Genomic DNA, 27,991 nt, shown 5'->3' with positions numbered 1-27,991 from the left:
ATTGGTTCATCCCTTGAGTTAGTTGCCTTTTTTTAATGCATGAATCATTCATAGATTGCTGTTAAGTGGCAACCAGAAAATGATCAGGTACAAAGATTGGACTGAAAATAAGTGAAAAAGAAAATCAACCGATGTTCAAAGGAACACTTTGAAAGAGCTTCAGAAAGCCTGGAGAACTATTGCTGAAGACGACTTTAAAAAGTGACAAAGTTTTGATCCTTGGATGCATATTCTGAGAAAGGAGGGGTGGCTCAAGTCTTTTGTGCAGTACTATATAATGTGTTACTGTATTATAAGTCATATTTTCTTTCTTTTTTTTATTTTATCAGCCACATTAAATATATTAACTTGTTTGGCTTAAAATCTTCAGCCTTATCATTTCATATTTTAATGATAATGGTAAAATGAACAACTCACAGTTATAAGAGACCCTAAAGAAAGAAAAGCCAAGTCACCTCTGTATGCCATGGAAGGATGTGTCACCACAGCAGGAGGTTTGGTGTGACTCACCAGCTTTTATCACACAGGTGCCATGCTTACAACTTTGGCCCTGCCTGAGAGTATCCTTGAAGTAAAAGAGAAGGTTAACGTTTGTCAAATGTCACACGCTCTCTTATAATCGTGTCACTAACTCAACTGATTCAGATACCCAGCCGCAGGGAGCAAGGACGGGCTAGGTCTGCATGCATTTATTTTCCTCTCACTTAGGAGGGATGCTGGTCGAAAGGCCATTGAGAAAGTCTGCTGCACATCTGTTTGCACAACAGTTTTGCTCCACAGCGAGAAGTCGGCCATCTGGAAAAGTGATATCTTTTTTGCCATCGTAACACGCAGCACAGGGGTTAGCTGACAAACTGACAGCACAGTACAGAGGAGGTCTTGTATATTTTTGTGCTGATGGTTAAATTGCTGAAGAATGATGAACTTTAATTGTTGCATATGAGTTTTGTTTAAAAGTTAAAAGTAAATTACCGTAGCGCTTTAGGTGTATAAAGCTCACACATTAATGTGTGTTCTGTGCATTTTCCCTTTTTTACTCTGCGTTTTCCAAGAAATGACCCACAATTGCTGAGGATCACTGACCTTCAAAGCTCACACTTATGATGGAGCACTTGCTCAGTAGGACATCAGTCATTTGTTAGTGGTTGAGGGCCTTTTACGGCAATTAGTAGTTTAATTGCCATGCTCACCCCAACGCTAATTCACTTGGCAGATGCTTGCATAACTGCAATGAATTGCAAGAAAGCAATTTACTTTAAAAGTCAGTTCATTTATTAAATATATAATATGTCCAAAAATCATCAGCATCACACCTGGGAGCTTTAGGAAATAAGTGTATAGCGATATCTCGCAGTACTGTTAGGTCAGTGGGGGTCCAGTAACTGCTGGGGGTCTCCATGGAAGTTGATCCCACCATGATGATGATTGTGGGTGAAGAGAAATGGACAGGAATCCAATGAAATATTTAGATGAACTCAAACATTTTAATAATGGATTGCATTTATATAGCGCTTTTCTAGGCACCCAAAGCGCTTTACAGTTCCACTCTCACGTTCACACACTGGTGCAGGCAAACCACAGCCACACTAGTAGGCGGTAGGGTAAAGTGTCTTGTTGGGGGATCGGACCGACAACCTTCCGGTTACAGACGAGCTTCCCAACCTCCTGAATCACGGTCGCCCCAATTTTACAACACAAACTGAACCATCACTGAATGACTTTGATAAGCACTGGCATAGATGGTTTTAAAATAACTGAAACTCGGGTTGTTTAATCTAAACAAATACACTTGATTCTTTTAACTCATGATTACGGTTTCTACAAAAATATTTCCTCTAAATCTTGTGGGTGGCTGTCCGAGTGCAGCTACACCTGCTTGAGATCAGCTCCTCCTCTGTCTCAACAGCAAGTTCCACTCATGGTTGCTCCCATCACTATGCTGCCATCTCACATGTACAGGCAGGCAGGCACAGAGAGCCAGGGACAGATGAGACACTTGGAGGTAGTGACAGGTGTAATTAGACTTTTATTGATAAAGGTGCTTGAAACTGTTGGATGCTTCAGGCCAAATGAAAGAAAAACTTCTTTTTGAGTCTAAAAATCAATCTGCTGTTATCTTCTTTGTAGTTTACCTTTGTGTAACTGTGCTGTGAGGCTTTGCTGATCAGTGAACTTAAATCACTTCCAGTGAATCATAATTCCAAAGACTCAGGCGAGCAAAGTGCAAGTAAAGACCAAATGCTTCATTAGGAAATTATCTCCAGAGGAACTGTTAGTGTTTGTTCATGCCATTATACACTATATTAGTATTTGCTGCTGTACCGTCACACGTATATGAACTTGAGTCACATCCCATTCTTATTCCCTAGGGTTTAATATGCCAGCTCAGCTCTTCTGGGAAGGCTTTCCACAAGGTTTAGAAATTTCTTACAGAAGCACATTTTGATGTCAGACAATGACGTTGGACTAGAAGCCTGGCTCGCATGTGCAGTCAGGTTCCCAAACTGTTCCCACAAAGTTGGGAGCATGAAATTGTCCAAAATGGTATGCTGAAGCATTAAGAGTTCCTTTCACTGGAACTAAGGGCCTGAGCCCAACTCTTGAAAAACAACCCGAGACCACAAACCTCCCTCCACCAAACTTTACACTTGGTACGATGCAGTCAAGTACTGTTCTCCTGGCAACCACCAGAGCGTCATCCCTCCAGTGAACGCATGTCCCCTGCTCTACTGTCCAGTGGTAGCGTGCTTTGCAAACAATGATAGGTAGTGAGGAAATTTCCCGACTGGACTTGTTGCACAGGTGGACCTATCCTGGTATCATCCTGGATTTCAATGATCTCCTGAAAGCGACCCATTCTTTCACAAAATGTTTGTAGAAGCAGTCTGCATGCCTGATTTTATACACCTGTGGCCATTAAAGTAATTGGAACACCTGAATTTAATGATTTGGATGGGTGAGTGAATACTTTAGGCGATATAGTACATCTTTGCTGTGAAGCAAACTGAACAGTCTGTGTAGCACGTCTTAATAGAAACTTAAATGAATGTAGTTTCTGCACATGTTCACTCTACTTTGCATAGTTCATGCAAAGAGATTACCAAAGGTTTAATCACTCCACACTTTCATGTTTCTGTGCTGTTTATCATTATTAGTCTTTGAAATGCCGGCCTAAGTGTCAGTATTACAGTTTTATGCACAGCGGCAACAACAGCAACTGTTCTTTCTGCTACTCCTTCAAACCCAGTAAGCTCCTGTTCGCACACTGCAGTCTCCCAGCATTCACGTGAATGTATATTATCGCCGCACACATTCAATTTTTATATGTAAAAGAGGGCAAATTCTACCACCTACTGAATAGATGGTAGCATTGCAGCTTGTCTGATAGCCATCATCATCATCATCATCATCATCTCAAGCATAATGTGCTGAAGATTGCTGACGACATGGTCCAGTACCTGCATCCTGTTAGAGAACTGTACGTAAAACACAAACACACGAGCGAACACAGCTGCTGAACATCTGTATATTCATAAACTCTTTGTTATCTTCTCCCATCTGTGTCTCTGCATGTGTGTAGTCAGAGTCTGATGCTGTCTGATTTTGCCACTCTGGCTCCTCCATTCACACACATTCAGTTTTACAGCGTTAATCGTGTTTTTTTTAAAGCACTTTCCTCACAGATGTACACAGTGGTATCACGTGCTCTCACTCTGGGTTTTATTCCTGTTGAAACAGAAAGCATCAAACTGAATAGGGTAAAGACCAGGCTTACATTAAGAAGCCCCCAGAGGCCAAAGGTCAAAGCTGAAATGAACATCAGCGGCAGTGCAGCTGTGGGAGAGAAAGGTCCTATGGATCTATGTATGCCTATGAAAAAGTATAAAAAAAAAGGCAAAATGCTACATTTATGGGGTAAAATAATTAAAAAGAAAATACAACTAGTATTTGCAGTCAATGGCTTTATGTATAGGTAGAATTACAAAAAACAATCACACAAACAATACAAACAATATGCATAAATATATCTATCATAGTTATTAGTTAAATCAGGAAATAATATCCATAAACATCTGTTGCAAGTTCACATTACAGGTAGCAGCCAGCAACAACAAAAATCAGAGCAACGAAGGGTGACTTTTAAAAACATTTCAGCGGTCGGGTTATTATATGAGTTAGTTGATTAGTAGAAGGCAGATTTACAGAACTCAGAATCACCTGAGTTTTTCAAAAGTTCGCTGAAGAGAAATATTCCAAACGTGTACGGTTAAAGCTTTGCAAAGGTCAGCTTAAACTCTAAAAGAAAGTTTTAAAAAGCTTGCAGGTCCAGTTAGCTTGTGCGCGTGCAACAAAGAAAGAGTCGAGCCACAGGTGCCGTGCCAAAGTGATGGAGATAGTGTGTGCAGGGTTTGTTTATCACAGGAACACGTGAGGAGAGTTAATGCTGGTTTAATCACTCGGTGAGAATTTGTTTTTTCTGTGCTTCTTTCACCCATCACTCTGTTTAAGCAGAGAAAAGTTAGTAAGTTCAAATGTGGGTTACGTGTTTAACATCGGCTTAACAGATTGACACCTACTAAATGCATTATATTGAAGTTAGCTGTGTGTGCACTTACTGATATTAAATCTGAATATTTCTGATAGTTTACGGTAAATGTTCTAATGAGTGTTGCTTCTTACTACTTTTAGTTCCTTTCTCTTCACGTAGGATCAGATGCTTATAACGCAGCCTGCACGGCGCATTACCTTGCATGCTATATGGAAACCACGTCACCTGCCAACAGTGTAACTACAGCCAAGCAGAGGGGAATGAAGGCACAGAGGTGTATTGTATTTTTAAACACACTCTGGTGGTTGTTAAAGGACTCGAGCGGGAAGTTATTAAGAGTACAGGTCAACTTTGCCTGCAAATGTGGATGTGCTATCGTTTGGAATTACTGTCATGGCATCTGGATCACAGGCAGTTGTAAAAATATATCTATATAAGAAAATGTATCTATGATCAGCATCTATTTCTAGAGTTAATTCAGACCACGAAGCACCTATGACAACTTTCTGTCAAAGCGGGACTGAGACGCGCATCGCTTTCAGTAGACTCGACACCAAAACAAGGTTATTTCTCAAAATGTTTCGGCCTAATCGGAAACAGCCAAACGCACTGCTTTGTTCTTTGTTTTTAAGAAGACAGAGAGAGACTGTGTGGAAAGTTAGTTTACAGCACTGTGGAACTCTGCTGCCTGTAATCATCTCTGCAATTAACTATTGAAAGCCAGGGATTACTTGCATATACAGAGAATTTACAGTCCTGCTGTAGATGTGCACACATAAGAACAAGTTTAAGCAGTAGTCAACTCCATAGACTGTATATAAAAACAGATGTAGCCTCCAGATCTGACGACTGAAGCAGAACTGCATTTCTTTTCTAATCGCCAGCAGGAGGCGACTCATAGGCTACGTTCACACTGCAGGCAAAAGCGCATCAAATCCGATTTTTTTGACCCTATGTGACCCATATCCGATCATGGTATGACAGTGTGAACGGCACAAATCCGATATTTTCAAATCCGACCTCACTTTCGTATGTAGTACTGAATCCGATACATATCCGATGTTTTAGAAAGCGACTGCTGTTTGAACGGTCAGGTCGAATTAAATCCGTCTTTTACGTCACTGACACAAGACAGACGCCAATTATCAGCTCCGGAGTAGCGCCCGAGAACACATCGTGAACGCTTCCTGGCCATCCAGTGTAGATGTTAGTGAAACTGTTGGGAAGACAACGTGAACATTTTATTTGTACTGTATAATCTGCAGATTCTGACAGAAATCTGCAACTATCCTTTGAAGCACCGCTCCTCTAAAACAGCAATAAGGATCATTATTAGGTTATTTACATTATTATGTAAATAACAAAATAACTTAAAGCAAAAATTGGGAAACGTAAAGTCCGAAGTCTTTATATTAAGGGCCATCAGTCAAACAATACTGTTTGCTCTGGGTCTAAACAGAGCGAGTTGTGTGTGACGTCTTCTTTTGCGCATGTGGGCCGCTTTGAGGGTTCACAGTAGAGCGCGTTTGCTGTCGCATTTTAGTTGTAGTGTGAACAAGCAGACAAAAAAAAAAAAAAAAAAAAAAATTGGCTTTGATCAAAAAATCGGAATTGAGCATTAAGACCTGCAGTGTGAACGTAGCCATAGTCAGGTAAAAGAAGCCTGACTGTGTAGAATTATAGTACTGATCACATCATCTATTATCACAGTAAACACTGTCTGAGGAGTTTATAGTCTCATTTACGGTCTTTTTAAAAAAAAAAAAAAATAAAAAAAAACACGGAATTTAACTGTTAACAAGTCTGGGTACAAAAAAGGGTGTGGCCAAAACGCTCAATTGGAGGCTTCTACTGGTGACCTCTCAAGCCAATCCACCACCACGGCTACAATCATATTTTATATACAGTCTATACACTCTAGTCTTACAACCTTGGCGTGGTATAGACAATCAATCACCTGCTGTATGTTACATCGCACTCTGTGACAAATGGAGCGATCATGTAAGTAGGCATCCACATTAGTTGACCTAAATACAAACAAAGACAAAGATTACAGGTACAAAAGAACAGAAGATGGAAAATTAACAACATAAAAGTGCAAAATCAAAACATGATTGACCAAAATGGAAAAAAAAACAAAAAAAAAACCTCTCCATTAATCAGCCATTGTGTTCATGTCAGTCTTTATCCACTGGAAATTGATATGCTGAGATTTCAATCCACTGTAGTCAGCAGCAGAAGATCCTCAGAGGTGAGTGTTATTAAAAATATTAGTCGTGCAAACGGAGCGAGAAAATTGTGATCAAACATGTGACCAAATGAATTTCAGCTTTAAGATAAAAGAGCATTTTGTACCTCAGTACAAAACTAAGTTATATCGTAGGTGGATTAGTTACAGCTACCACATGAGCTGTTCTTAATACTACAAAGTCTGTTTTTTTAAAGTCAAAACAATGTTTCAGTGCTTCAAACCTCTTCTATACAAAACATGACTCAACATACTCGACGGCTTTTCACTCCTGAAAAGCTAAAGTGTCAAATAATACCCCCCCAATCCCAAGTCATTCATTATATTATATATTAGTGATGTATATGAAGAAAGAAAAAAAGAACGATTGAGACTTCACACTGACTGACTACACTGGAATACCTCGAGATTACTCTGCACTCTCTCAGGTTACATGTTTCGTCCCCCGTTGATGACGTTTCCTCCCGGAGGGGCGATGTGAATAGAGTCCAGGATGGGCCGCAGTATTTGTCCAAATGGTCTAAAGATGGAGAGATTTCATTTGACATTTTAAAAACACATAAGCACAATGACTGCCCCATTTTTAACCCAATAACTCCCTCCAACATATTTACTTTTATGCATCAGCAGATGTGAAGCAAATCTCTGCAGGGATGTTTAAAGTATAGGAGCAATAGCAACAGCCTAAGGTAGTGCTGCCTGTTCCCTTTTCATGCAGTCACACTGAATTTGTGGTAAAAGCTTGTGCCTCTGCTATGACTGCCCTTGTTGTTGGCTAAAAAAGGCTCAAACTGAGCTTTCATAATAATTAAATACCACAAAAAGTTCAACCAGGGCAAAGTACAAACAACTCCACTGCAGGCTGCACTATATTAACATTTAGTGGGCAAATTTAAAATCTCTTCCTCTTCATCCAAGACTGTATGGCAACATATCAAAGCTACACTGTAGTTTATAATTAATGCTTAATAATAAACAACATTTCATAATTTAGCTGCGATCATGACTAATAGTACATAACTTCACTGCAATTGGAGGTCTAGACGACTAATGTGGCGTTCAAAGACTTGCCGCCTTGTTCAGATTTCAATGGGACACATTCACAGTCATGGGGTGAGCAGTGGTGAGCAGGGACATTATTAATACCACAGACTCAAATGAAGCGAATGTAAGCTGACAGCCCGAGTTTCACTCACGTAGAGAGGACTTCAGATGGAAGGTCGGTGATGTAGGACGGGATAGGCCTGCCAGTCAGGAACTGAGCCACCTCGTTGGTGAAAGTGTTGCAGTTGTGCTCAAACAGACGATACCTGTCACCTCTGAACAACAACAACAACAAAAAAACTCAGTAACATGCAAAGTTCAAATAATAAACCTGACTATCTCCTGATTATACATTACTTATGTAAGGAGCTTGGAGCTTTTCTGTATGCGGGAAAGAAACTGACCTGTATGTGCTTTCTCCCAGGGAAGAGAGGTAATCCATGAAGATCTCCTCAGAGACTTCAGTCTCACCGAGCTCCACCACTGTGTCAGGAGGCCCCAGCATAGTCCCACCCTGCCAAAAACAAAGAAAATGTGTCATAAAACAGAAACATGATTAAAGAGTAAATCAGTGATGGTCTGAGGAAGCTGCTGCACTATTAGCTTCTATTGTTTTAATTTTATTATGCATGTCTAAAACAACTCTCGCTAGTAAGCATAAAATGGGATTACCTGCATAAAGAAATGTTAGATAAATAAAAAAATAAAAGAGGTCTTCTTGAGTCAATTTTCTGTATTTGTGATACACGCTTAAGTTAGTTAGCAAGCCACCTTACCTCCAAGGTGGGAAAAATGCTAAGCTAATAAGCTAATTGTTATGACTGAGGTTTTGTTTTTTGTTTTTTTTGGGGGAAAAAAATAAATTAAAAAAAAAAAAAAAAAAATCAGGAAAAGATGATTGAATTCACATCATTTATTTGGTCTTGGAAAAAAGTAAAATACTTCAACTTACAGGTAAGAATATGCAATCAGCCAAAACATTAAAACAACCCATTTATATTATTTTTAACTAATTTATTATTTTTAATAGGTGGACTTTTGTCATGATAATAAAGCTGTGGTAGCAGACCATAGATGTATGAAATGTATATTATACGATATACTATGATCTAAATTATTAGGCAAATTTGAACATTTCTTTACTGATAGTGTGTGTGTGTGTGTATATATATATATATATAAAAATGGTATGTACTACTTTCATATGTATGAGTAGTACATATAGATATAGTTAAATTCTATGTAGGTATGAAGCGTCTCTCTGTGTTAGCGTTGTGCAGGCTGGTGACCTGCTTCTCACCCAACAGCAGCTGGTATAGGTTCCTCAACCCATCACCCCACGAATAAATAAAGAAAATGGATAGAACTTCATTTCTTGAGTTCTTTTGTAGAATATCACCTACCCAATTGTACTTTTTCTTTCTTGACAAGTGTCACACTGGTCTCAGGCGTTGTGATTTGCCTTCTTTGCACAGCTTTTGTTTGTTTCTTTGTTTCCCCCTGCTCGCTATCATGACATCACAAACATCTGGTCGATTCATTTGTGGCCCCAAGGGACAAACATACAAATGTTTGTTTCGGGACAACAACCATTTCAAAACTCAGGGTATACTTTGTAAGTCCTGCAAAAATGAAAGGTACTGCAGAAATGAGAGGCAGCCGACACACGTCTAAAACACCTTCAAAAATTATTTTCCACATGTGTGCAGCAGTCTGGGAGAAGGCTGAGGTGTTTGGTGATATAAGTGAAATGGACGTCACATCCTTACCGGAGAACAGCTGGAGATCCCCTCCCCTCCAAAGAAGAACTCATCACCATATGCCACTATAGCTGTGTGCCTGCAAAATTATTACATTGGTAAATCCAGGTCAGAGCATCTCAGTGGCATAACAGCATATTTAAAATTACATTAGCACCATTCATGACGCTTAATCCACTTTGGCACACCAAATAACACAATACAGTCACGGTGCATTTTACAAACTACCGAATACAACAATTATAAGGACTAAAAATCCATCCATAGACAGACGAGTGGATGAGTGAGCAACTAGCTGTTTATTTAGTGTTAAAATATCATATGTATCTGCCTAATCTTTTTAATTATAGCTCACTTGGTCAGTTCACATACATCCCCAGACACCTTCATTAATAAATACAAACAGGCAGACCACCAGGAGGTGTTTTGACCATTTTTAATGCCACTGCCGTCTTCCCTGGGACCAGAATTAGGTCAGTGGCCTACACCTGATGTATCTACAGTAAAAGCTGTGTTTTCGTGATAAGGAGGTTACACTTACCATATCCCATCCAGCTGCTTTCCTGCAATAGAAAAGGGGGGGGGGGGGGGGGGGGGGGGATTAATGCATGCAAGGCAGGAGATGGTCGCTAATGCAAGAAGCCGGTAAAACAAGAGATGAGCCATTTCTAATGATGTACGGGTGCAAGTCGATTAAGTTCGCCATTTATTTTAAACCAAACAATATTTATAAAAGTCCCTTGACCTTGATATTTTAACCAGAGAACAGCAACATCTACTTTAGACGACCGTCAAAGAAGGCTTCTCCAGCCGGTTATCATCACTTATTTGTCCCCCAAGGCCAGACTGCATCAGTATTTGTCTGCAGACTACTTACCCAACATTATAGGACTAAGGCTCCGAGCCATTCCTCTGGACAAATCATAAATATACAGTTGTACATTGTATCGCGTAGGATTCTTGTCCATAACTCAAACTCAGAAATTTTATTTTTCTATTTTTCCTTAGCTAGCTAAGCCACAGAGCTTTCTCAACATACGCTCCTGCGAGGTTCTAAACGAAAGGAATGATGTCAGGCCTTTAAATAGCCCAAGCACTTCCGCTTTCACTGCTTTCAAAATAAGAACGGCTGGAGAGAATCTTTAATGAAAGGTCGACTGTTTTCTTGTGAGATTGCTTTATTTTGAAGGATCTCTGTGGCTCTTCCGATTTTAGTTCGCTGTCTGTGAATGACTTGACAGAATTTTAATTTGATAACACAAAGCTTGTGTTTTTATTTCGAATAGAAAATAATTACAAGGTTTATCAAGATTAAATAAACGCTTCGGTAGCCTGATAGCTGACACTAATATCACCCAGAAAAGGGAGCCATTTTTAAAAATATATTTTTAAAAATTCGTTTATTTATTTAAACAAAAATAAGGACCACAATATATAAATATATCACCTCTATACAGAGATTTCTACAGGTTTTGGCTTGTTAGCGAGAAAAATGTAGAAAAAGTGGGACACAAGTGAGTCCTTGGATTTGTTATGATCAGTGGTAACCACTGGAGGGCGCTGTATTCCGAGACAAGATATGAGACAATGGCCGTGTGTGCAAAGGAAATGATGATAGATAAGAAGTTTAGCCCCGAGGGAGCTGTAATTTGTTTACATTTTTTAGCAGACCATATTAGTTTAAATCCAGCAGAAATAAAAGGAGATGACTGACTGGTGGATATTTTTCTCCATAATGTAGAGAATACAGCTTGTTGGAGGTTGCTGCGTCCTTACCCCCCCCCCCCCTTTTTTTTTTTGAGAAAGCAGGTGAAATTATACAAAAAAAGTGCTGCAATTAGGAGGAAGAAATTATGAAGGTTCTCTCTAGAAAATTCGACCTGGTTAAGAAGAGAGGCAATGTGGGATTCCTGGCAGAAAAAGTGAGACACAGATATTAAACAAGGGCAACAAACTGCAGGAACTGGGATGAAGGGTCGAAAAAAGAAATTAGATGAGAGCAAATGTTTTATTTTCACTCTGCACTAAAGACTGTAAAGAAAAAATGTACTTTTGTGGGTTACAGTGAGCCATTTTTATGTTGACTGATATTTGCCATGCTTGGTTTTAATTGAATACACCAAGTATTTTTTTTTTTTTTTAAAAAACACCCAGCACGCCCCTGCGGGCGGTTTATCCTTCAAGCTCGGGTCCTCTACCAGAGGCCTGGGAGCTTGAGGGTCCTGCGCAGTATCTTAGCTGTTCCCAGGACTGCGCTCTTCTGGACAGAGATCTCCAATGTTGTTCCCGGGATCTGCTGGAGCCACCCGCCTAGCTTGGGAGTCACCGCACCTAGTGCTCCGATTACCACCGTTACCTTCACCCTCCACAGAGAAGAGCTCGAGAGGATATATATATATATATATATATATATAATAATAATGGATACTTTATTGATCCCCATGGGGAAATTACTTGTTTTTCTCTGCATTTGACCCATTCACTCAGTGAAGCAGTGGGCAGCCCACTAAGCAGGCGCCCGGGGAGCAGTGTGTAGAGACGGTACCTTGCTATATATATATATATATATATATATATATATATATATATATATATATATATATATATATATATATATATATATATATATATATATATATAGCAAGCTGTCCATACCTGAGGCCTTGGAAACTGCCAAGCAAAGACTCACAGCCTTGGCCAGCCGCTTGAGGAGGTACACCAGAGAGATAGAAGGCAGGAGAATAAACCAGCTGTTCTCCACAGAACCAGCAAAGGTGTACTCTCAGTGGCAAGGGAACAATAAGAGAACAGCACCACCAAGGCTGGAGACGGAGCAATACTGGAAGAGCATATGGGAGAAGGATGCAACCCATAACGGCAATGCTCAGTGGCTAGAGGATCTGAGGGCTGACCACAGCGACCTCCCTGAACAGGGTCCAGTAACCATCACAGTGGCAGATATCCAAGAAAGGGTCTCCAGTATGAAGAGTTGGACAGCACCAGGGCCCGACATGGTTCACGCCTACTGGCTGAAGAAGCTGACTGCACTCCACGAGCGTCTGGCAGCACAAATGAACCAGCTGCTAGTTAACGAGAGACACCCGGAATGGCTAACTGAAGGCCGGACGGTCCTGATCCCCAAGGACCCCAAGAAGGGACCGGTCCCCTCCAACTACCGACCAATAACCTGCCTCAGTACTACATGGAAGCTCCTGTCAGGCATCATATCGGCTAAGATGAACAGGCACATGGGTCAATACATGAGCGGGACACAGAAAGGAATTGGCAAGAATACCAGAGGCGCAAAACACCAGCTACTGGTAGACAGAACAATCAGCCGAGACTGCAAGACCAGACTGACCAACCTGTGCACTGCCTGGATTGATTACAAGAAGGCCTATGACTCAATGCCCCACAGCTGGATACTGGAATGCCTAGAATTGTACAAGATCAATGGGACCCTAAGAGCCTTCATCAGGAACTCAATGGGGATGTGGCGTACAACACTAGAGGCCAACTCCAAGCCCATAGCACAAGTCACCATCAAGTGCGGGATCTACCAAGGAGATGCTCTGTCCCCACTGCTGTTCTGCATAGGCCTGAACCCCCTCAGTGAGATCATTAACAAGACTGGCTACGGATACCGACTACAGAACGGAGCAGTTGTCAGCCACCTCCTGTACATGGATGACATCAAGCTGTATGCCAAGAGTGAACGAGACATCGATTCACTGATCCACACTACCAGGCTATACAGCAATGACATTGGAATGTCGTTCGGACTGGAGAAGTGTAGTCGGATGGTAACAAAGAGAGGGAAGGTAGTCAGAACTGAGGGGATTGAACTACCAGAAGGCAACATTGCAGACATAGAGGACAGTTACAAGTACTTGGGGATCCCACAGGCGAATGGGAACCATGAAGAGGCCGCTAGAAAAGCTGCAACCACCAAGTACCTGCAGAGGGTCAGGCAAGTCCTGAGGAGTCAGCTGAATGGTAAGAACAAGATCCGGGCCATCAACACGTACGCCCTGCCCGTGATCAGGTACCCTGCTGGGGTAATAGGCTGGCCAAAGGAGGAGATAGAAGCCACTGACATAAAGACAAGAAAGCTCCTTACCATGCATGGAGGGTTTCACCCCAAATCCAGCACCCTGAGGCTGTACGCTAAGCGGAAGGAAGGGGGCCGGGGACTGGTGAGTGTCAGCACCACAGTCCAGGATGAGACAACGAACATCCAAGAATACATTAGGAAGATGGCCCCAACTGACCGAGTGCTCAGTGAATACCTCAGGCAGCAGAAACCCAAGAAAGAGGAGGGAGACGAGGAACCATCATGGAAGGACAGGCCCCTGCACGGTATGTACCACCGGCAGATAGAGGAGGTGGCTGATATCCAGAAATCCTACCAGTGGCTGGACAAAGCTGGACTGAAAGACAGCACAGAGGCACTAATCATGGCAGCACAAGAACAAGCTCTGAGCACAAGATCCATAGAGGCTGGGGTCTATCACACCAGGCAAGACCCCAGGTGCAGGCTGTGTAAAGATGCCCCAGAGACAATCCAGCACATAACAGCAGGGTGCAAGATGCTAGCAGGCAAGGCATACATGGAACGCCATAACCAAGTGGCCGGCATAGTGTACAGGAACATCTGTGCCGAGTATAATCTGGAAGTCCCGAGGTCAAAATGGGAGATGCCCCCAAGGGTGGTGGAGAATGACCGAGCTAAGATCCTGTGGGACTTCCAGATACAGACGGACAAAATGGTGGTGGCTAACCAACCGGACATAGTGGTGGTAGACAAACAGAAGAAGACGGCCGTAGTGATCGATGTAGCGGTTCCGAATGACAGCAATATCAGGAAGAAGGAACACGAGAAGCTGGAGAAATACCAAGGGCTCAGAGAAGAGCTCGAGAGGATGTGGAGGGTGAAGGTAACGGTGGTCCCCGTGGTAATCGGAGCACTAGGTGCAGCTAGGCGAGTGGCTCCAGCAGATCCCGGGAATAACATCGGAGATCTCTGTCCAGAAGAGTGCAGTCCTGGGAACAGCTAAGATACTGCGCAGGACCCTCAAGCTCCCAGGCCTCTGGTAGAGGACCCGAGCTTGAAGGATAAACCGCCCGCAGGGGCGTGCTGGGTGTTTTATATATATATATATATATATAAAAACACCCATATATACATATATATATATATATATATATATATATATATATATATATATATATATATATATATATATATATATATATATATATATATGTATTGTTTTTAGATTTTTACTTTTTAATTGTTGACCTTCTTATGTATTTATTGGGGTTGTGTTTGACTTTTTTTTTTACTGTTTTTGCAGCAAATTCACAATTTTGGGGATTTAATCATTTAATGATCCGCGTATTAGATTTGGAGTAGATTTTCCCCTGGATGCCCTTCCTGGTACTCCACTCATCCATGCTTGGGACAGCTGTTACTCAGTGGTTGTACGTTAGGTGGCGACATGCCACTCATCGCGTTGGTTTGCGACACGGAAAAAGAATAAGAAAAAGAAACGGCAGTCTTTTCAGCCACAACCCTCTTTTGACCAAAATAGAGCAGCAGACATCAAATAGTTAGAAATGGCTGCCACCGGAGTTCTTCCCTTTATACGGGGGGTAGACCTCAGTGGAAACGACTTTAAAGTAAGGATTTTTAAACAGCATTCACTGATTTTCACACCCTCCGATGTTTAGTAAATACGACGTTAGCGTGGCTGGAGCGACTTCAGTCATTCTCAGAGCAACAAACGGCAGGGCTAGCTATAAACTAGCTTAGCTTAACGTTACTAGCATTGGGCGTTAGCCAGTTGTCAGAGTGACACAGTCTGCTCTCAGCCACCACCGCCCAGTTTGGTGGTTAACACAGTTCTTATTTGACGTGTTGGTTTGCGAATGATATATATTTTTAGCTCGTCAGCTAGCGTTAATATTATTTTTGTGAAGTTGTTGATGAGCCAGGTCTTCTTTTCACCGTCATGTTAGCTAAGTAATCTAGCCACACTTATGGCTAACTAAATGTCTGTTACAGAAGCTCAAGCTCCGTGTTGTAACTTGTCAGAAAGTGAAGTTGACAAACAGCGTCAGCTAACTAATAGAGCCTGCTGTTGATTTTAGGTTGCGACACCCTTTTGTGAGCTTATTTTGGGAGAGTGGAAAAAACAGCCCGATTGACAGCTGCGATCACCTGGCATGTATTTGTCCTGACACAACTATTTACGTATCCCCGTCAAAGTATTGGAAATATGCTGCTTAAACAACTGAGTTATCTGTTAGTCGATCGGTGGCTTTTGATTGAAATCTGCCAGTACATGAAGAGATCATTTCCTTATATTCCAAATGCTTTAGCATATGTAGACCTAGCATTTCTCTTCCTTGATGTGTGCACTTTTCATCTGTTAAAAAAATCAAGATTAATGCTATCTGCCCATTTGTATGAAAATGTGCCACTGTCACTTTTTATGCAACCTGAACATGCGTGCAGTTCGTTCCTATAATTGGCAATGAGATTGTTAGAGTATATTTTGGGGGAAGTTGTTTACAAATATAATCTTTCTCTGGTAGCATGTCTGCGATTTTGTTTCAGGTGTTTCAGTGCTTTGGTAAATCCTGAAAAATTCAGCCCCCCTGCGCTATAACAAAGTAAGTTCTTGCATTGTTGCTGTCAAAAGTCATGTATTTTTGTGTCATCTCATTCAGGGTGGATACTTCCCAGAGCACGTTAAGTGTATGAGCAGCCTGCGATGGCTGAAACTGAACAGGACAGGACTGTGTTACCTCCCAGAGGAGCTGGCCTCTCTGCAGAAGCTGGTGAGACATCCTGACTAGTTAGGAGCATCCTCATACATGAAGTCATTTATGTCATTATATGTGTGTATGTGCATCTAAAATTCAATTAGATAAGAATTTTTTGTGAGTAGACCTCGTTGTAATGGCCACAGTCTTTTTGTTTTACATCTGTACTGTGCAGTTTTCCAAAGATAAAAGGATCAAGGAACTGTTTATTTTATCAAGTGAGGTAGATATTCGTGCAAGAAAATTATTTATACAGGAGATGAGACAGATCAAAGCTCAATATATTTTCATTTTGTCCTTGCTGGATTCAACTTTGTATTTGTGGTCACATGAACAAGTTTAAACTGTGTTTGAAGTCAAAACATAGAAGTATTTAATCTGATAGCAGGTAACTACAAGGGTGCAATCAGCAGATTGATTTGCTTGTGAAACACGCACACATACCCTGTATTCTCATGACTTGTGAAGACCAAAGTATAGCAGTGACATGTGTCTGTGTGTATTTTCCCTTTTTAGGAGCACCTTTCAGTGAGTCACAACAACCTGACCACTTTACATGGGGAACTGTCCAGCTTACCGAATCTACGGGTAACTAAAAAAACATAAAAACCGCATGCCTTTAAAAAAAAATAGAAAAAATGGAAATGATGTTCCACCCATACATTAAAAAACAGAGCTCCTGCCACATGATTGCTTCTTTCTTTGTACACCAGTGTGTAATCTAGTATTCTAAATTTTGTCTGCAGGCGGTGGTAGCCAGAGCCAACAATCTGAAAAATTCTGGAGTCCCAGATGACATCTTTCAGCTCGATGACCTCTCTGTGCTGGTACACAAACGTCTCTTAACTCTCATACTTTCAACATACCCTTAAATTTAACACTAACATTTTGAGCATGAATCGGTTTCTTCCAGTCCACTACTTTTTCTTTATTTATTCACATTCTCCTCCACCAGGACCTGAGCTACAATCAGCTGACAGAGATCCCCAGGGACCTGGAGAACAGCAAGAACATGCTGGTGCTCAATCTGAGCCACAACAGCATCGACTCCATCCCCAACCAGTTGTTCATCAATCTGACAGACCTGCTGTATCTGGACCTGAGTGACAACAAACTGGACAGCTTGCCACCCCAGATGAGACGCCTGGTGCACCTGCAGACTCTGATTCTAAACAACAACCCGCTGATGCATGCCCAGTTGCGGTAAAAAAAAAAAAGATTTAATATTGCATCATTTTTTGCCAACCTCTGTTCAATTTAACAGTCACCTTATACCTTTAAACAAACATCCAGAAAGGATGATTTTATCTTTTAAACCTCCTTACTGATTTTAGTGCTTCTTCTTTTATTGTCTGAGCAGTCAGCTCCCAGCAATGGTGGCATTACAGACTCTGCACCTGAGGAACACCCAGAGAACACAGAGCAACATGCCCACCAGCCTGGAGGGACTAACACAATTAGCAGGTAACACCATAAACACACACACCTATCGGCGTTTTGCAAACATGTGTTCTCTGTTTCATATTCTATTCTTTTCTCCCTCCAAGATGTTGACCTTTCATGTAATGACCTGACTCGAGTACCAGAGTGCCTGTATTCACTGAGCAGTCTGAAGAGGCTGAACCTGAGCAGTAATCAGATTTCTGAGCTCTCGCTCTGCATCGACCAGTGGACCCAGCTGGAGACGCTTAACCTAAGCCGCAACCAGCTCACCTCACTGCCTGTAAGGGCCATGAGCAGGCAGCTGCCATTTTTATATTCTATTCTATTCTGTTAACTAACATTAGAAGCACAAGCAGAAACAAATTTGTTGCTTTAGTATCCTGCAGAGGGGAAGCGGAGACACAGGAAAAAGAAATGTATTTCATGTGGAATTTCCCATAATATAAAGTTTGGTTTTGTTTTCTCCAACCAGTCTGCCATCTGCAAGCTGTCCAAACTGAAGAAGCTGTACCTCAACTCCAACAAACTGGACTTTGATGGGGTTCCACCCGGAGTGGGCAAACTGTCCAACCTCACTGAATTCATGGCTGCTAACAACAACCTGGAACTCATCCCTGAGGGACTCTGCAGGTCAGTTTAACCCATAAACAAACACACAGTTTTTGGGCAATCAGCTGACACTTAAAATAATTTAGTTTACATTGCTCATTCCAGTTTACACCAAGAAATATTAAAGCTTCTTGTGTTTTTGTGTTGTCCAGGTGTGGCAAGCTGAAGAAGCTGGTGCTGAATAAAAACCGTCTGGTTACATTACCTGAGGCTATCCACTTCTTGACAGACTTAGAGGTACAGTACTCTAGTAAAGTAATCAGATTATATTAAAATTAAAATACCTTTACACACAATGTTTGTAATATTTGGCTAAATGGAGCATAACAGTGGTTGTGATCCTTTTATTGGCGGAAAAAACCCCAGCAAGCTTGAGTCATGACTGAAGAGACAGTCCAGGAAGAAGTTTGAGCAGTGAATGTAATGAGATGGAACTATGTAATGATATTTTTCTTAAACAAATTAGAATCGTGATTGACCTTGTAACAAACAAATGGTTTATTAAATATGCCTTGGTTTTTTTTTTTTCCCCTGCTGTAATTTAGGAAAAGAATCTCTGCCTGAAACGCACTCACAAACACACTCCCGTCTCTCTCTGTAGGTGCTTGATGTGCGTGAGAACCCCAACCTCGTGATGCCTCCTAAACCAGTCGACCGCGCAGCAGAGTGGTACAACATTGACTTCTCCCTACAGAACCAGCTCCGTCTGGCCGGAGCCTCCCCTGCTACCGTTGCAGCCGCAGGAGGAGGTAAGACAGCTTCTAAATATGAATGAATGTATTGGTAACAACAGTATGTTTTGTTGTTTCCTTCTTTGCATACATCTTGATCATTTCCTGGAGGCTCAGATCTGCATCTTTGTACACATTTGTCCAGGAGCCAGCCCCCGGGATCCCATGGCAAGGAGGATGCGACTGAGGAGGAGGAAGGACTGTTCTCAGGATGATCAAGCAAAGCAAGTGCTGAAGGGCATGAGTGATGTCGCACATGAGAAGAAGAATTTGGAGGTAAGGCAAAAGACAAGTTAAGGACATCAAACAGATCCTGGAACTTCACACAGAAGAAATAGGGATTTAAGTTCTGCATGACAGTTATTATTCATGTTATTGGAAGCTGTTGGAATTAAATTTACTAGTAATGCTTCAGGATTATTTGGCCTGTGAGTTTAGTCATTAATCATCAGTTGTTAGGTGGTTGCTAGGCAACATGATGGCGTCTTAATATATTATGTAACATGCAAGTATTGTGGATATAAATTAATTTCATTTGTTAAATATGTGTAAAATGTGCTATTTAGGTTAGCAATAAATGTTTTGCAGGTGCATAAATATTATAAATGAGTTGTTTTAGCCCTTTGGTAGGTTGTTACTAAGCAACATGATTGCATCAGAATAACATTAGGTGGTTATGACTTAGATTTTATTGTTGGAAGGTTATACAGTGTTATACAGGATAAGTAAATACAACAGAAGTGTATTTTAAACCTATTGATAGGTGGTTGTTAGGTAATGTGATGACATCATGATTTGTGATATAGATAACAACCCGCAGTGGTTCCCTCAGATTACTGCAGCCCTGTGGTGTAAACACACCTAAAGCTGGGGTTGTGCTTCACACGTCCACAGGTCCACTCAGATCCACGTGATTTAAATGTAATCATCAGACAGTGAGCTCAATGGTCAGTATGGATGTCTGTTTTTTGGACTTATCTGCAAAGAATTTAATGACACTGTACCAACTATACATGTGGTCCAGGCGGTGGACTTCGTATGGTAGGAATGACTGCTCAGCTGCTGGGTCTCTAACTGTTTGTCTGTGTGCACAGCAGAGTATAATCAAGGCCTAAGGTTTACAGTAATCTGATAAGTGAGTAAGTTCAGCCTACTCCAACTTAAAGTCAGGTTATTCGGCTATATTAAGTAATTGTTGTCGTGTGAATGTCTTTATATTTCATCTAAACATAATCTAAACGACTGGTAGAAGAAATGGCTGCGTAATCCTTACAAAGAAATCCTTTAATTTTGCAGGAAAACGGGGATTTGAAATATGGTGATTTAAAAGTCCGGCGCTGGGACAAGAGCCTAGAGAAGCCTCAGCTGGACTACTCGGAGTTCTATATGGAGGATGTGGGGCAGGTAATGTGTGTGTGTGTGTGTGTGTGTGTGTGTGTGTGTATATAAACACCTAACTCCAACAATCAGCAACTCCTACTTCCTATTTGTGTTTAAATGACTGTTTACAGTCTGCATCACATGGAGTCCTGCTGGCTCCTCAGAGTGCTGTATGCTGCACTTCACATTCTCTCAGAAGGCTTTCTCTCCACACTCCGACACAGCTGGGGGCAGTTTTAGGCTGGGTTTCTTGCCAAGGACATGCAGACTGGGCGAACTGGGGATCAAACCCCCTGTTGAGCCACATCCTCCCTTAAATGGGACAGAAAAGTGGTCATTCGACAGTTTAGAGGTCTAAACTAAATGTAACCTTACATATTTCTGTTGTTGTTCTTCTCCAGATTCCAGGTGTGACAGTGTGGCAGATAGAGAACTTCATTCCCCTACAAGTGGACGAAGCTTTGCACGGCAAGTTCTACGAGGCCGACTGTTACATCATCCTCAAGGTAACGTGTCATTTAAGTGTGTTTGCCTCAGAGGAGTCTGATCAGCAAAACAAAGCGGGATAAACTCGTCTGTTTGGTCACGATAATGTGCAATATAAACAATATTCCAGTCATTAATCTTACAATTTTCAATTACAGACATATCTGGATGACAATGGGGCATTAAACTGGCAGATCTTCTACTGGATTGGTCAGGAAGCCACCCTGGACAAGAAGGCCGGCTCTGCAATCCATGCAGTCAACCTCAGAAATTTCCTGGGAGCAGAGTGCAGGACGATAAGGGAAGAGATGGGAGACGAGAGCGACGAGTTTACTGCCGTATGTAGAAACATTAAAACAACTACACGTACCTGTGTGAGCAGTTATTCGCTTTGTGCTGTCATAAAGGACCTTCTCTTGTGTTCAGGTTTTTAACAATGACATCTCTTACATCGAGGGAGGAACAGCCAGTGGATTTTACACTGTGGAAGAGACACAGTATCCACTAAGGTAGGCTGGAGCACCTTTTTACTTAGAAAATGACTCATTGCAATGTGCAGAAACACGTTAGCTTTAAACAGCTGCTCATATCTTTATGTTGAGCCTAATTTTGTGAGTGTATCAGCGGTAAATTCAAAGTACTGCGTCTGCTCAGGCTCAGAGCACTTTAACAGGCTCGAATGCTTTCATGTGTTTATCAGGTTGTACAGAGTCTACGGCAAGAAAAACATCAAACTGGAGTCTGTTCCTGTAAAGGCCTCGTCCCTCGATCCACGGTGACTTTGAACACACTCTTGCTGCAACACTCTCTGACACCCACCAGCTCTCTACACATTCCAGCACAGTTGACACACAATCATCATCCTCTTTATATCCTTAATCTTCAAGCTTTAATTTCTCCTATTGGAACTCGGAGCATTGTGTCCATAACATTCTGCGTTTTTCCTTATCGGCAGCTTCGTCTTCCTGTTGGATTCAGGCCTGGAAATCTTTATCTGGAGAGGAGCCAACGCTACTCTCAGCGCCACCACCAAGGCCAGGTGAGACGCTAACCGACGGTGTTAGAGACACTGTACCGATTATTACAGCCCAGAAAGTTGGTGAAATGTCATGTGATTTGTTGTCATCCTCCAGGTTATTTGCTGAAAAGATAAATAAGAACGAACGTAAGGGGAAGTCAGAGATCATCACCCTCATGCACAACCAGGAGCCTCCAGGATTCTGGGAGACGCTGGGAGGGCAGCCAGAGGAGATCAAGAAACACGTGCCAGATGACTTCACTCCAATAAGACCTAAACTATATAAAGTAAATATTTATTGATGTTTACATGCTGTGCATATCTTTTAGTTGAACTTCACATTAAGTTTTAAGGTGGCACAAGTGTAAAGTGTGTTGGTCAGTGTTGTAGGGGATGCAGACCTGAAGCTGCATGTGGGGCTTTTTTTTGTTTGTTTGGTTTTTTGGAGGGGGGGTTGTTTGTTTGTTTACATCAGTTAACCGTAACCCTTCTGTAGCCTGAAAAATCATCTGCATGACAGCCCATATTTAATTTACAGCTCTTAGACATTACTCGGATATGAGAGAGAGTCAAAGCAAAGATTCATCAGTGGCTTTTACTTTTTAATCTCTCTTTTAGGTGGGCTTGGGTCTTGGCTACCTGGAGCTGCCTCAGATTAACTACAAGCTCTCAGTCGAGCACAAAGATCACAAGGTCAAACTGGACGTCCTACCAGAGCTCAGACTGGTACGTCCATCTGCTGCAAATGAGCAGCAGTAAAGTCCTGTTTCACCTTTCTTCCCTTCATGGTGCACTCCATAAATTCACCCTCCTTTCCTTCTATGTCTGCCCCTTTCCTCAGTTGCAGTCCCTGCTGGACACAAAGTGCGTTTACATCCTGGACTGCTGGTCTGACGTCTTCATCTGGATCGGGAGGAAGTCTCCCCGTCTCGTCCGAGCCGCCGCGTTAAAGCTTGGTCAGGAGCTGTGCTCCATGCTGCACCGGCCCAAACACGCATGTGTCACCCGCAACCTGGAGGGCACAGAGTGCCAGGTAAACGTCTACTGAAGCCACTGCAGTTGAATACGGTTTAAATATCATTGTCACTTTTTAATCTACACTCTTTAAAACTATTTTCTTCCTGCTTAACCTCTCCTCTGCTTCATCCTCTTCCTCAGGTTTTCAAGTCCAAGTTTAAGAATTGGGATGATGTGCTGAAGGTGGACTACACCAGAGCAGCGGAGACTGTGCAACAGAAGGATAATCTGCAGGGCAAGGTCAGTGACACATGCTGACCAGCATCAGACTGTTTTTTGTTTTGTTTTTAATGCACAAGTTAAACTGTGCTCTTCTTTCAGGTGAAGAAGGATGCAGAGCAGAAAGACCAGATGAAAGCTGACCTCACAGCTCTCTTCCTTCCCAGACAGCCACCCATGCCCCTCACTGAGGTAACAACGCAGTGCAGTTGATTTCTACCTTTGATTGTTGTTGACTTTGTAAAGCACAGTAAAACAACATATTTACATCTCACATATTTACTGTATTACCTGTGTAGGCTGAACAGCTGATGGAGGAGTGGAACGAGGACCTGGATGGCATGGAAGGATTTGTGTTGGAGGGAAAGAAGTTTGCTCGCCTCCCCGAGGAGGAGTTTGGGCACTTCTACACCCAAGATTGTTATGTCTTCCTCTGCAGGTAGACAAGTCTTTCTGGGGCTGTAATGCTGGAATTGATTTCAAAGATGAAGAAAAACCTCATTTTACTGGTGACTTTCTGTGCTTTGTTAGATACTGGGTGCCTGTGGAGTACGAGGATGAAGAGAAGGAAAAGAAGGAGGGTGAGCAAGGAGCAGGGGGAGATGGGGAGGAGGAGGACAAACAGCCTGAGGAGGACTTCCAGTGTGTAGTTTATTTCTGGCAGGGCAGGCAGGCCTCCAACATGGGCTGGCTCACCTTCACCTTCTCCCTGCAGAAGAAGTTTGAGAGTCTTTTCCCTGGAAAACTGCAAGTACGAGCAAAGAGTTTAATCTAGTTTCTGGAATTTTGTTTTTCCAAAATAAGAAAAAAATGTTTACCACACTACATCCATCAGCATCACAATGACAGTCACGTCCTGTTTTGTTGTTTAGGTGGTGCGTATGACTCAGCAGCAGGAGAACCTCAAGTTCCTGTCCCACTTTAAGAGGAAGTTCATCATCCACAAAGGGAAGAGGAAACAGAACACCGACTCTGCCCAGCCCTCCCTCTACCACATACGCACCAATGGCAGCGCACTTTGCACCAGGCATGCAAAACCTGCTTCTTTTGTCCTCAGAAAAGTTTGAATGTTTTGACGCATGCCAGCTTCCACTCCCCCAGAAAGATCTTTTTTTTTTTTTTTTTTTTTTAAAAGCTAAACATGTTCCCTCCATCTCTCTCTTAGAACCATCCAGATTGGTACAGATTCCGGCAATCTCAACTCTGAGTTCTGCTACATACTCAAGGTTTGGATATAAAAAAAGAACATCTGTCATTCAAGCAACTTAATAAAGACAAAGCATGATTTCATGTGGATCCAATCCCAAAATGTGCTTTCTGCAGGTACCGTTTGAGAGCACAGATAATCAGGGCATCGTTTACACCTGGGTGGGCAGAGCCGCCGATCCCGATGAAGGAAAGCTGGCCGAGGACATCATGAACAGCATGTTCGACGACACGTACAGCAAGCAGGTGAGATCATGTGCAAGCATGGATCTTCACGGGTATTGTCGTCACCCTTCCAGACAGACAGGCGGTGTAGGCACCCAAGTTTGTGACTGCGGTAACTCAAGAGAAAGGCAAAATAGGAGTTTGAAATTGACACCGTAGGTGTGTCTACTGGGAGGCTGAGGGGGACCACTGGTACCCGCCAGTGTTTATTTATTTATTCTGCATACAGCTAATACAGTCAAGTAGAAACCTCTGCACACTTAACCTTTAACTTTGAGTTCAAGTGCTTTCATCCTTTACTACAGCTGCTCAGTGCTTACACAGCAGATACCTTTTTATAAATTCTTGATTTATTACATGTTCCATTACATTATATAACATGATTTAATTTCAATTTAGTCTTTAATTCTTCGTAACCTGGCTGATATTTGTTATTTATCTGTATCAGCATCTGTAGAAGTGAGAAAGACGCAGGAGGAACACCCTTCAGCCATGTTACGGGTGCTGATGTTGCATAGTTTGTCCACCAGAGGGCACTCTATAACTTCCCGTGTTAGCAAAATCTGTATACTATATACTGTAACATTATCTTATTAAGGACTCACAAATAACTACACCCAGCAGTTGCTATGGAAACCTATTTGCGTGTCGTGTGTTTGAAAGAGGAAAACAAAAAGTCAGGCCTTTACCAGATTTGACAAATCAGCAAGTTCTGAAAGTAGGCTACCAAACAGCCGACTCACAGGGGCCTTCTTCAAAAGCTGGGACGTGACAGCTGCTGGCATTATGAGTCATTCGATAAAACAAAATCCATCCTCGCTAAAAAGCAAGATAATGAATCTTTAATTTTTCTGAGACTGCTTCATACGTCTCCTCGGCAGTGATGAAACTTCACAGCATCGTCACTTTGAGATTTACCTCCAAAAACTTGTTTGTGGCCACTTTTGACAGTTCCCCCCCCCCCCCAGCAGCTCGGCAGGTGTGCGGGTAAAAATGATCATACAGGAAATGAGAGACTCACTTGTGACTAATGGAAGCATTGGCCTCTCTTTTAAACTCTCTAAAGAAGATTGTGTGCCTTCAGCAGTGGAAATGCAGTCACAGCACCATCATTAATGTGTCTCCTAGGTGATTAATGAAGGGGAGGAGCCAGAGAACTTCTTCTGGGTCGGCATTGGTTCTCAGAAACCTTATGATGAAGACGCAGAGTACATGAAACACGCTCGTCTCTTCCGGTGAGTAACTGTTCGTGTTTTTACACATTACAGTATGAAACAGCTGCTTTTCTCTTTCACTCATCACATTGGTTCTATCTTTGTGGCGTTTTCCTCCTTTCCCCTCTACTCTTCTGCTTCAGGTGTTCAAACGAGAAAGGTTATTTCTCTGTGTCAGAGAAGTGCTCAGACTTCTGCCAGGATGACTTGGCTGATGATGACATCATGTTGCTGGATAACGGCAAAGAGGTAGAGACGATTAAGGATTGGTGTGTTGATGGACTTTGTTAGGTTTTATCATCATACTTGATATCATTTTTCCTTCAGGTGTACATGTGGGTTGGTACCCAGACTAGCCAGGTGGAGATCAAACTCAGTCTGAAAGCCTGCCAGGTGAGTAGGGGGAGTGCACTTTCTGTGTGCGTGCTTTGTGTTATCTACATCTTTGTAACTCCTCCTCCTCCCTCTCAGGTTTACATCCAGCACATGCGCTCCAAGGAAACCGAACAACCGAGGAAGCTTCGGCTGGTGAGGAAGGGCAACGAGCCTCACTGCTTCACGCGCTGCTTCCACGCCTGGGGACCCTTCAAAACTCCCCCTGCATAGGCCAAACACTATCCCAATCACACACACGTGCACACACACTGCCAGAGAGTTCTCTACAGAAATCTATCCCAGCTTTACCCGAGACCCTTCCCCTCCATCCATGCTCAGCAGCCTTTTTGGTCAAGCGGCTGCTGGCTGCTAAGTATCTGATATAGACTGCAAATTACCCCCTCCCCTTTTTCCCCCAAGCTTTTTTATTTTCTTAGCAAGTCTGAATTAAAGAATTATGTTTTGAGATAAAAATGGGCTTTATGAAAACCTAAGGGAGCTGCACCATCTAACATATCGATCTGTTCTGCTGCTTTCACGTGGCTCGTGCTGCATGGTCGACGGTCGTCAGCGGGGAGGGCTAGGCGCTCCTTCACGCAGCTTAAGGCAGGGACTAGTGTGTATTCTCGTCGTCATTGAGGGACTGAACACGAAACAGCACTATAATAGTTTTTCTGAGGAATGTCATTTTATATATTATATATTTTTCATGAAGTGTGAGTGTCTACCCTGTGCGCCTTTGCTGAAATGGGGTCATCCCCTTTCCTGTCATCATATTAGTATACTTTTGCGCTCACCTCCTGATCCTGTTAAGAGCATGATGGACAGTAATTGAAGTAAAGTAACACAGTCACGTTTATTTGGCCAAAGAAATCTTGTCAAGGTCAGAGCAAAGTCTTGTTTTGGTTTTTTTGTAATGTTTGAGGACTGATGTTTGTGCAATTGGTGAAGATCGGGAGTTTCTGAAACTGAACAATACTGTATTCTTCATCACAGGCTGCTTTTAACTTGTCAAATGTTTATTTTCTGGAGAGAATCCGAAGAAAGAAGATATTTCTTTCCAAATTAAAAAAAAAAAAAAAAAAAAATAGAATGGGTACCTACATTTGAAAAAGTAAATGCATGATATTTAAAATGCTACAGGTTTAAAACTTTAGGCGCATGTTTGCTTTTCAAATAGCTTCCTTATTGGGACAGAACTCTGAAATGGGAGAGCTCGAGCATTGTATCGTGACTTCTGGTTCTGCTAATCTTTGAGTTGTTAAAGCACTTTTTAAAAATCATTGCAGCCGGCGCCGTCAAACTAAACTGCTGCAGTGCTTCTAATGATCATGTGACCTGTGTTGGATGTTGGCACTGGTGCAGGCAAAACCCAGTCTGTGTTCCCAGATGGCTGCAACTTCCATCATTTTGGTTAATATTGTGTGGGGTGTATGCCTGTCTGTGTGTTTGAGTCCTGCACACATACATGTGTGTATCTGAAAATTTGCACATGCTCCTGATGCCACCTGCAGATGCTTTATTTATGTATTTTATATAAAAATAAAATTTCACATCACATCTTTGTCCATCTGGTCTTTTCTTTTTTTAAAGCATCAGCTCTTCAAACTGAGGCATTTTCAAGCAAGGTGTCAAA

The 27,991-nt window shown here is 42.1% G+C and overlaps 2 protein-coding genes across 2 annotated transcripts; one reads left to right on the top strand and one right to left on the bottom strand.

The window, feature by feature from the left end:
* Positions 1 to 3,947: 3,947 nt before the first annotated feature.
* Positions 3,948 to 10,667, bottom strand: desi1a (desumoylating isopeptidase 1a). Its single transcript, XM_004560787.5, has 6 exons — positions 10,479 to 10,667; positions 10,143 to 10,164; positions 9,611 to 9,680; positions 8,246 to 8,355; positions 7,994 to 8,116; positions 3,948 to 7,317 (listed from the first exon to the last, which is right to left on the bottom strand). Exons 1-6 carry the CDS (start codon positions 10,567 to 10,569, stop codon positions 7,227 to 7,229), a joined length of 507 nt encoding a protein of 168 aa, XP_004560844.1. The 5' UTR covers positions 10,570 to 10,667; the 3' UTR covers positions 3,948 to 7,226.
* A 4,458-nt stretch (positions 10,668 to 15,125) lies between these two features.
* On the top strand, positions 15,126 to 27,915 carry flii (FLII actin remodeling protein). Its single transcript, XM_004575820.4, has 31 exons — positions 15,126 to 15,283; positions 16,337 to 16,447; positions 16,949 to 17,020; positions 17,179 to 17,259; positions 17,388 to 17,635; positions 17,793 to 17,896; positions 17,980 to 18,155; positions 18,348 to 18,505; positions 18,637 to 18,721; positions 19,086 to 19,233; positions 19,361 to 19,491; positions 20,512 to 20,619; positions 20,997 to 21,101; positions 21,240 to 21,419; positions 21,508 to 21,590; positions 21,782 to 21,856; positions 22,037 to 22,120; positions 22,215 to 22,386; positions 22,718 to 22,825; positions 22,941 to 23,132; positions 23,258 to 23,356; positions 23,438 to 23,527; positions 23,635 to 23,774; positions 23,867 to 24,086; positions 24,208 to 24,362; positions 24,501 to 24,561; positions 24,659 to 24,787; positions 25,895 to 26,001; positions 26,124 to 26,229; positions 26,308 to 26,373; positions 26,452 to 27,915. The coding sequence occupies exons 1-31, from the start codon at positions 15,221 to 15,223 to the stop codon at positions 26,584 to 26,586; spliced, it is 3,792 nt and encodes a 1,263-aa protein (XP_004575877.1). The 5' UTR covers positions 15,126 to 15,220; the 3' UTR covers positions 26,587 to 27,915.
* Positions 27,916 to 27,991: the final 76 nt, after the last annotated feature.

The sequence above is a fragment of the Maylandia zebra genome, linkage group LG4, assembly GCF_041146795.1.
Source record: "Maylandia zebra isolate NMK-2024a linkage group LG4, Mzebra_GT3a, whole genome shotgun sequence".
Taxonomy (NCBI): domain Eukaryota; kingdom Metazoa; phylum Chordata; class Actinopteri; order Cichliformes; family Cichlidae; genus Maylandia; species Maylandia zebra.
The sequence above is the reverse complement of the archived record's forward strand: the minus strand, read 5'-3'. Positions and strand labels throughout refer to the sequence as shown.

Excerpts from the sequence above, each read along its gene's own strand:
- desi1a (XM_004560787.5), bottom strand. The coding sequence starts at position 10,569 with ATGGACAAGAATCCTACGCGATACAATGTACAACTGTATATTTATGAT. Across the intron at positions 8,356-9,610 it reads GGATCTCCAGCTGTTCTCCG|GGTGGGACTATGCTGGGGCC; the intron begins GTAAGGATGTGA and ends TGTTTTTGGCAG. Across the intron at positions 7,318-7,993 it reads CCATCTGAAGTCCTCTCTAC|ACCATTTGGACAAATACTGC; the intron begins GTGAGTGAAACT and ends CTCCATCTTTAG.
- flii (XM_004575820.4), top strand. The coding sequence starts at position 15,221 with ATGGCTGCCACCGGAGTTCTTCCCTTTATACGGGGGGTAGACCTCAGT. Across the intron at positions 24,087-24,207 it reads TTTTCCCTGGAAAACTGCAA|GTGGTGCGTATGACTCAGCA; the intron begins GTACGAGCAAAG and ends TTTGTTGTTTAG. Across the intron at positions 24,562-24,658 it reads AGTTCTGCTACATACTCAAG|GTACCGTTTGAGAGCACAGA; the intron begins GTTTGGATATAA and ends TGCTTTCTGCAG.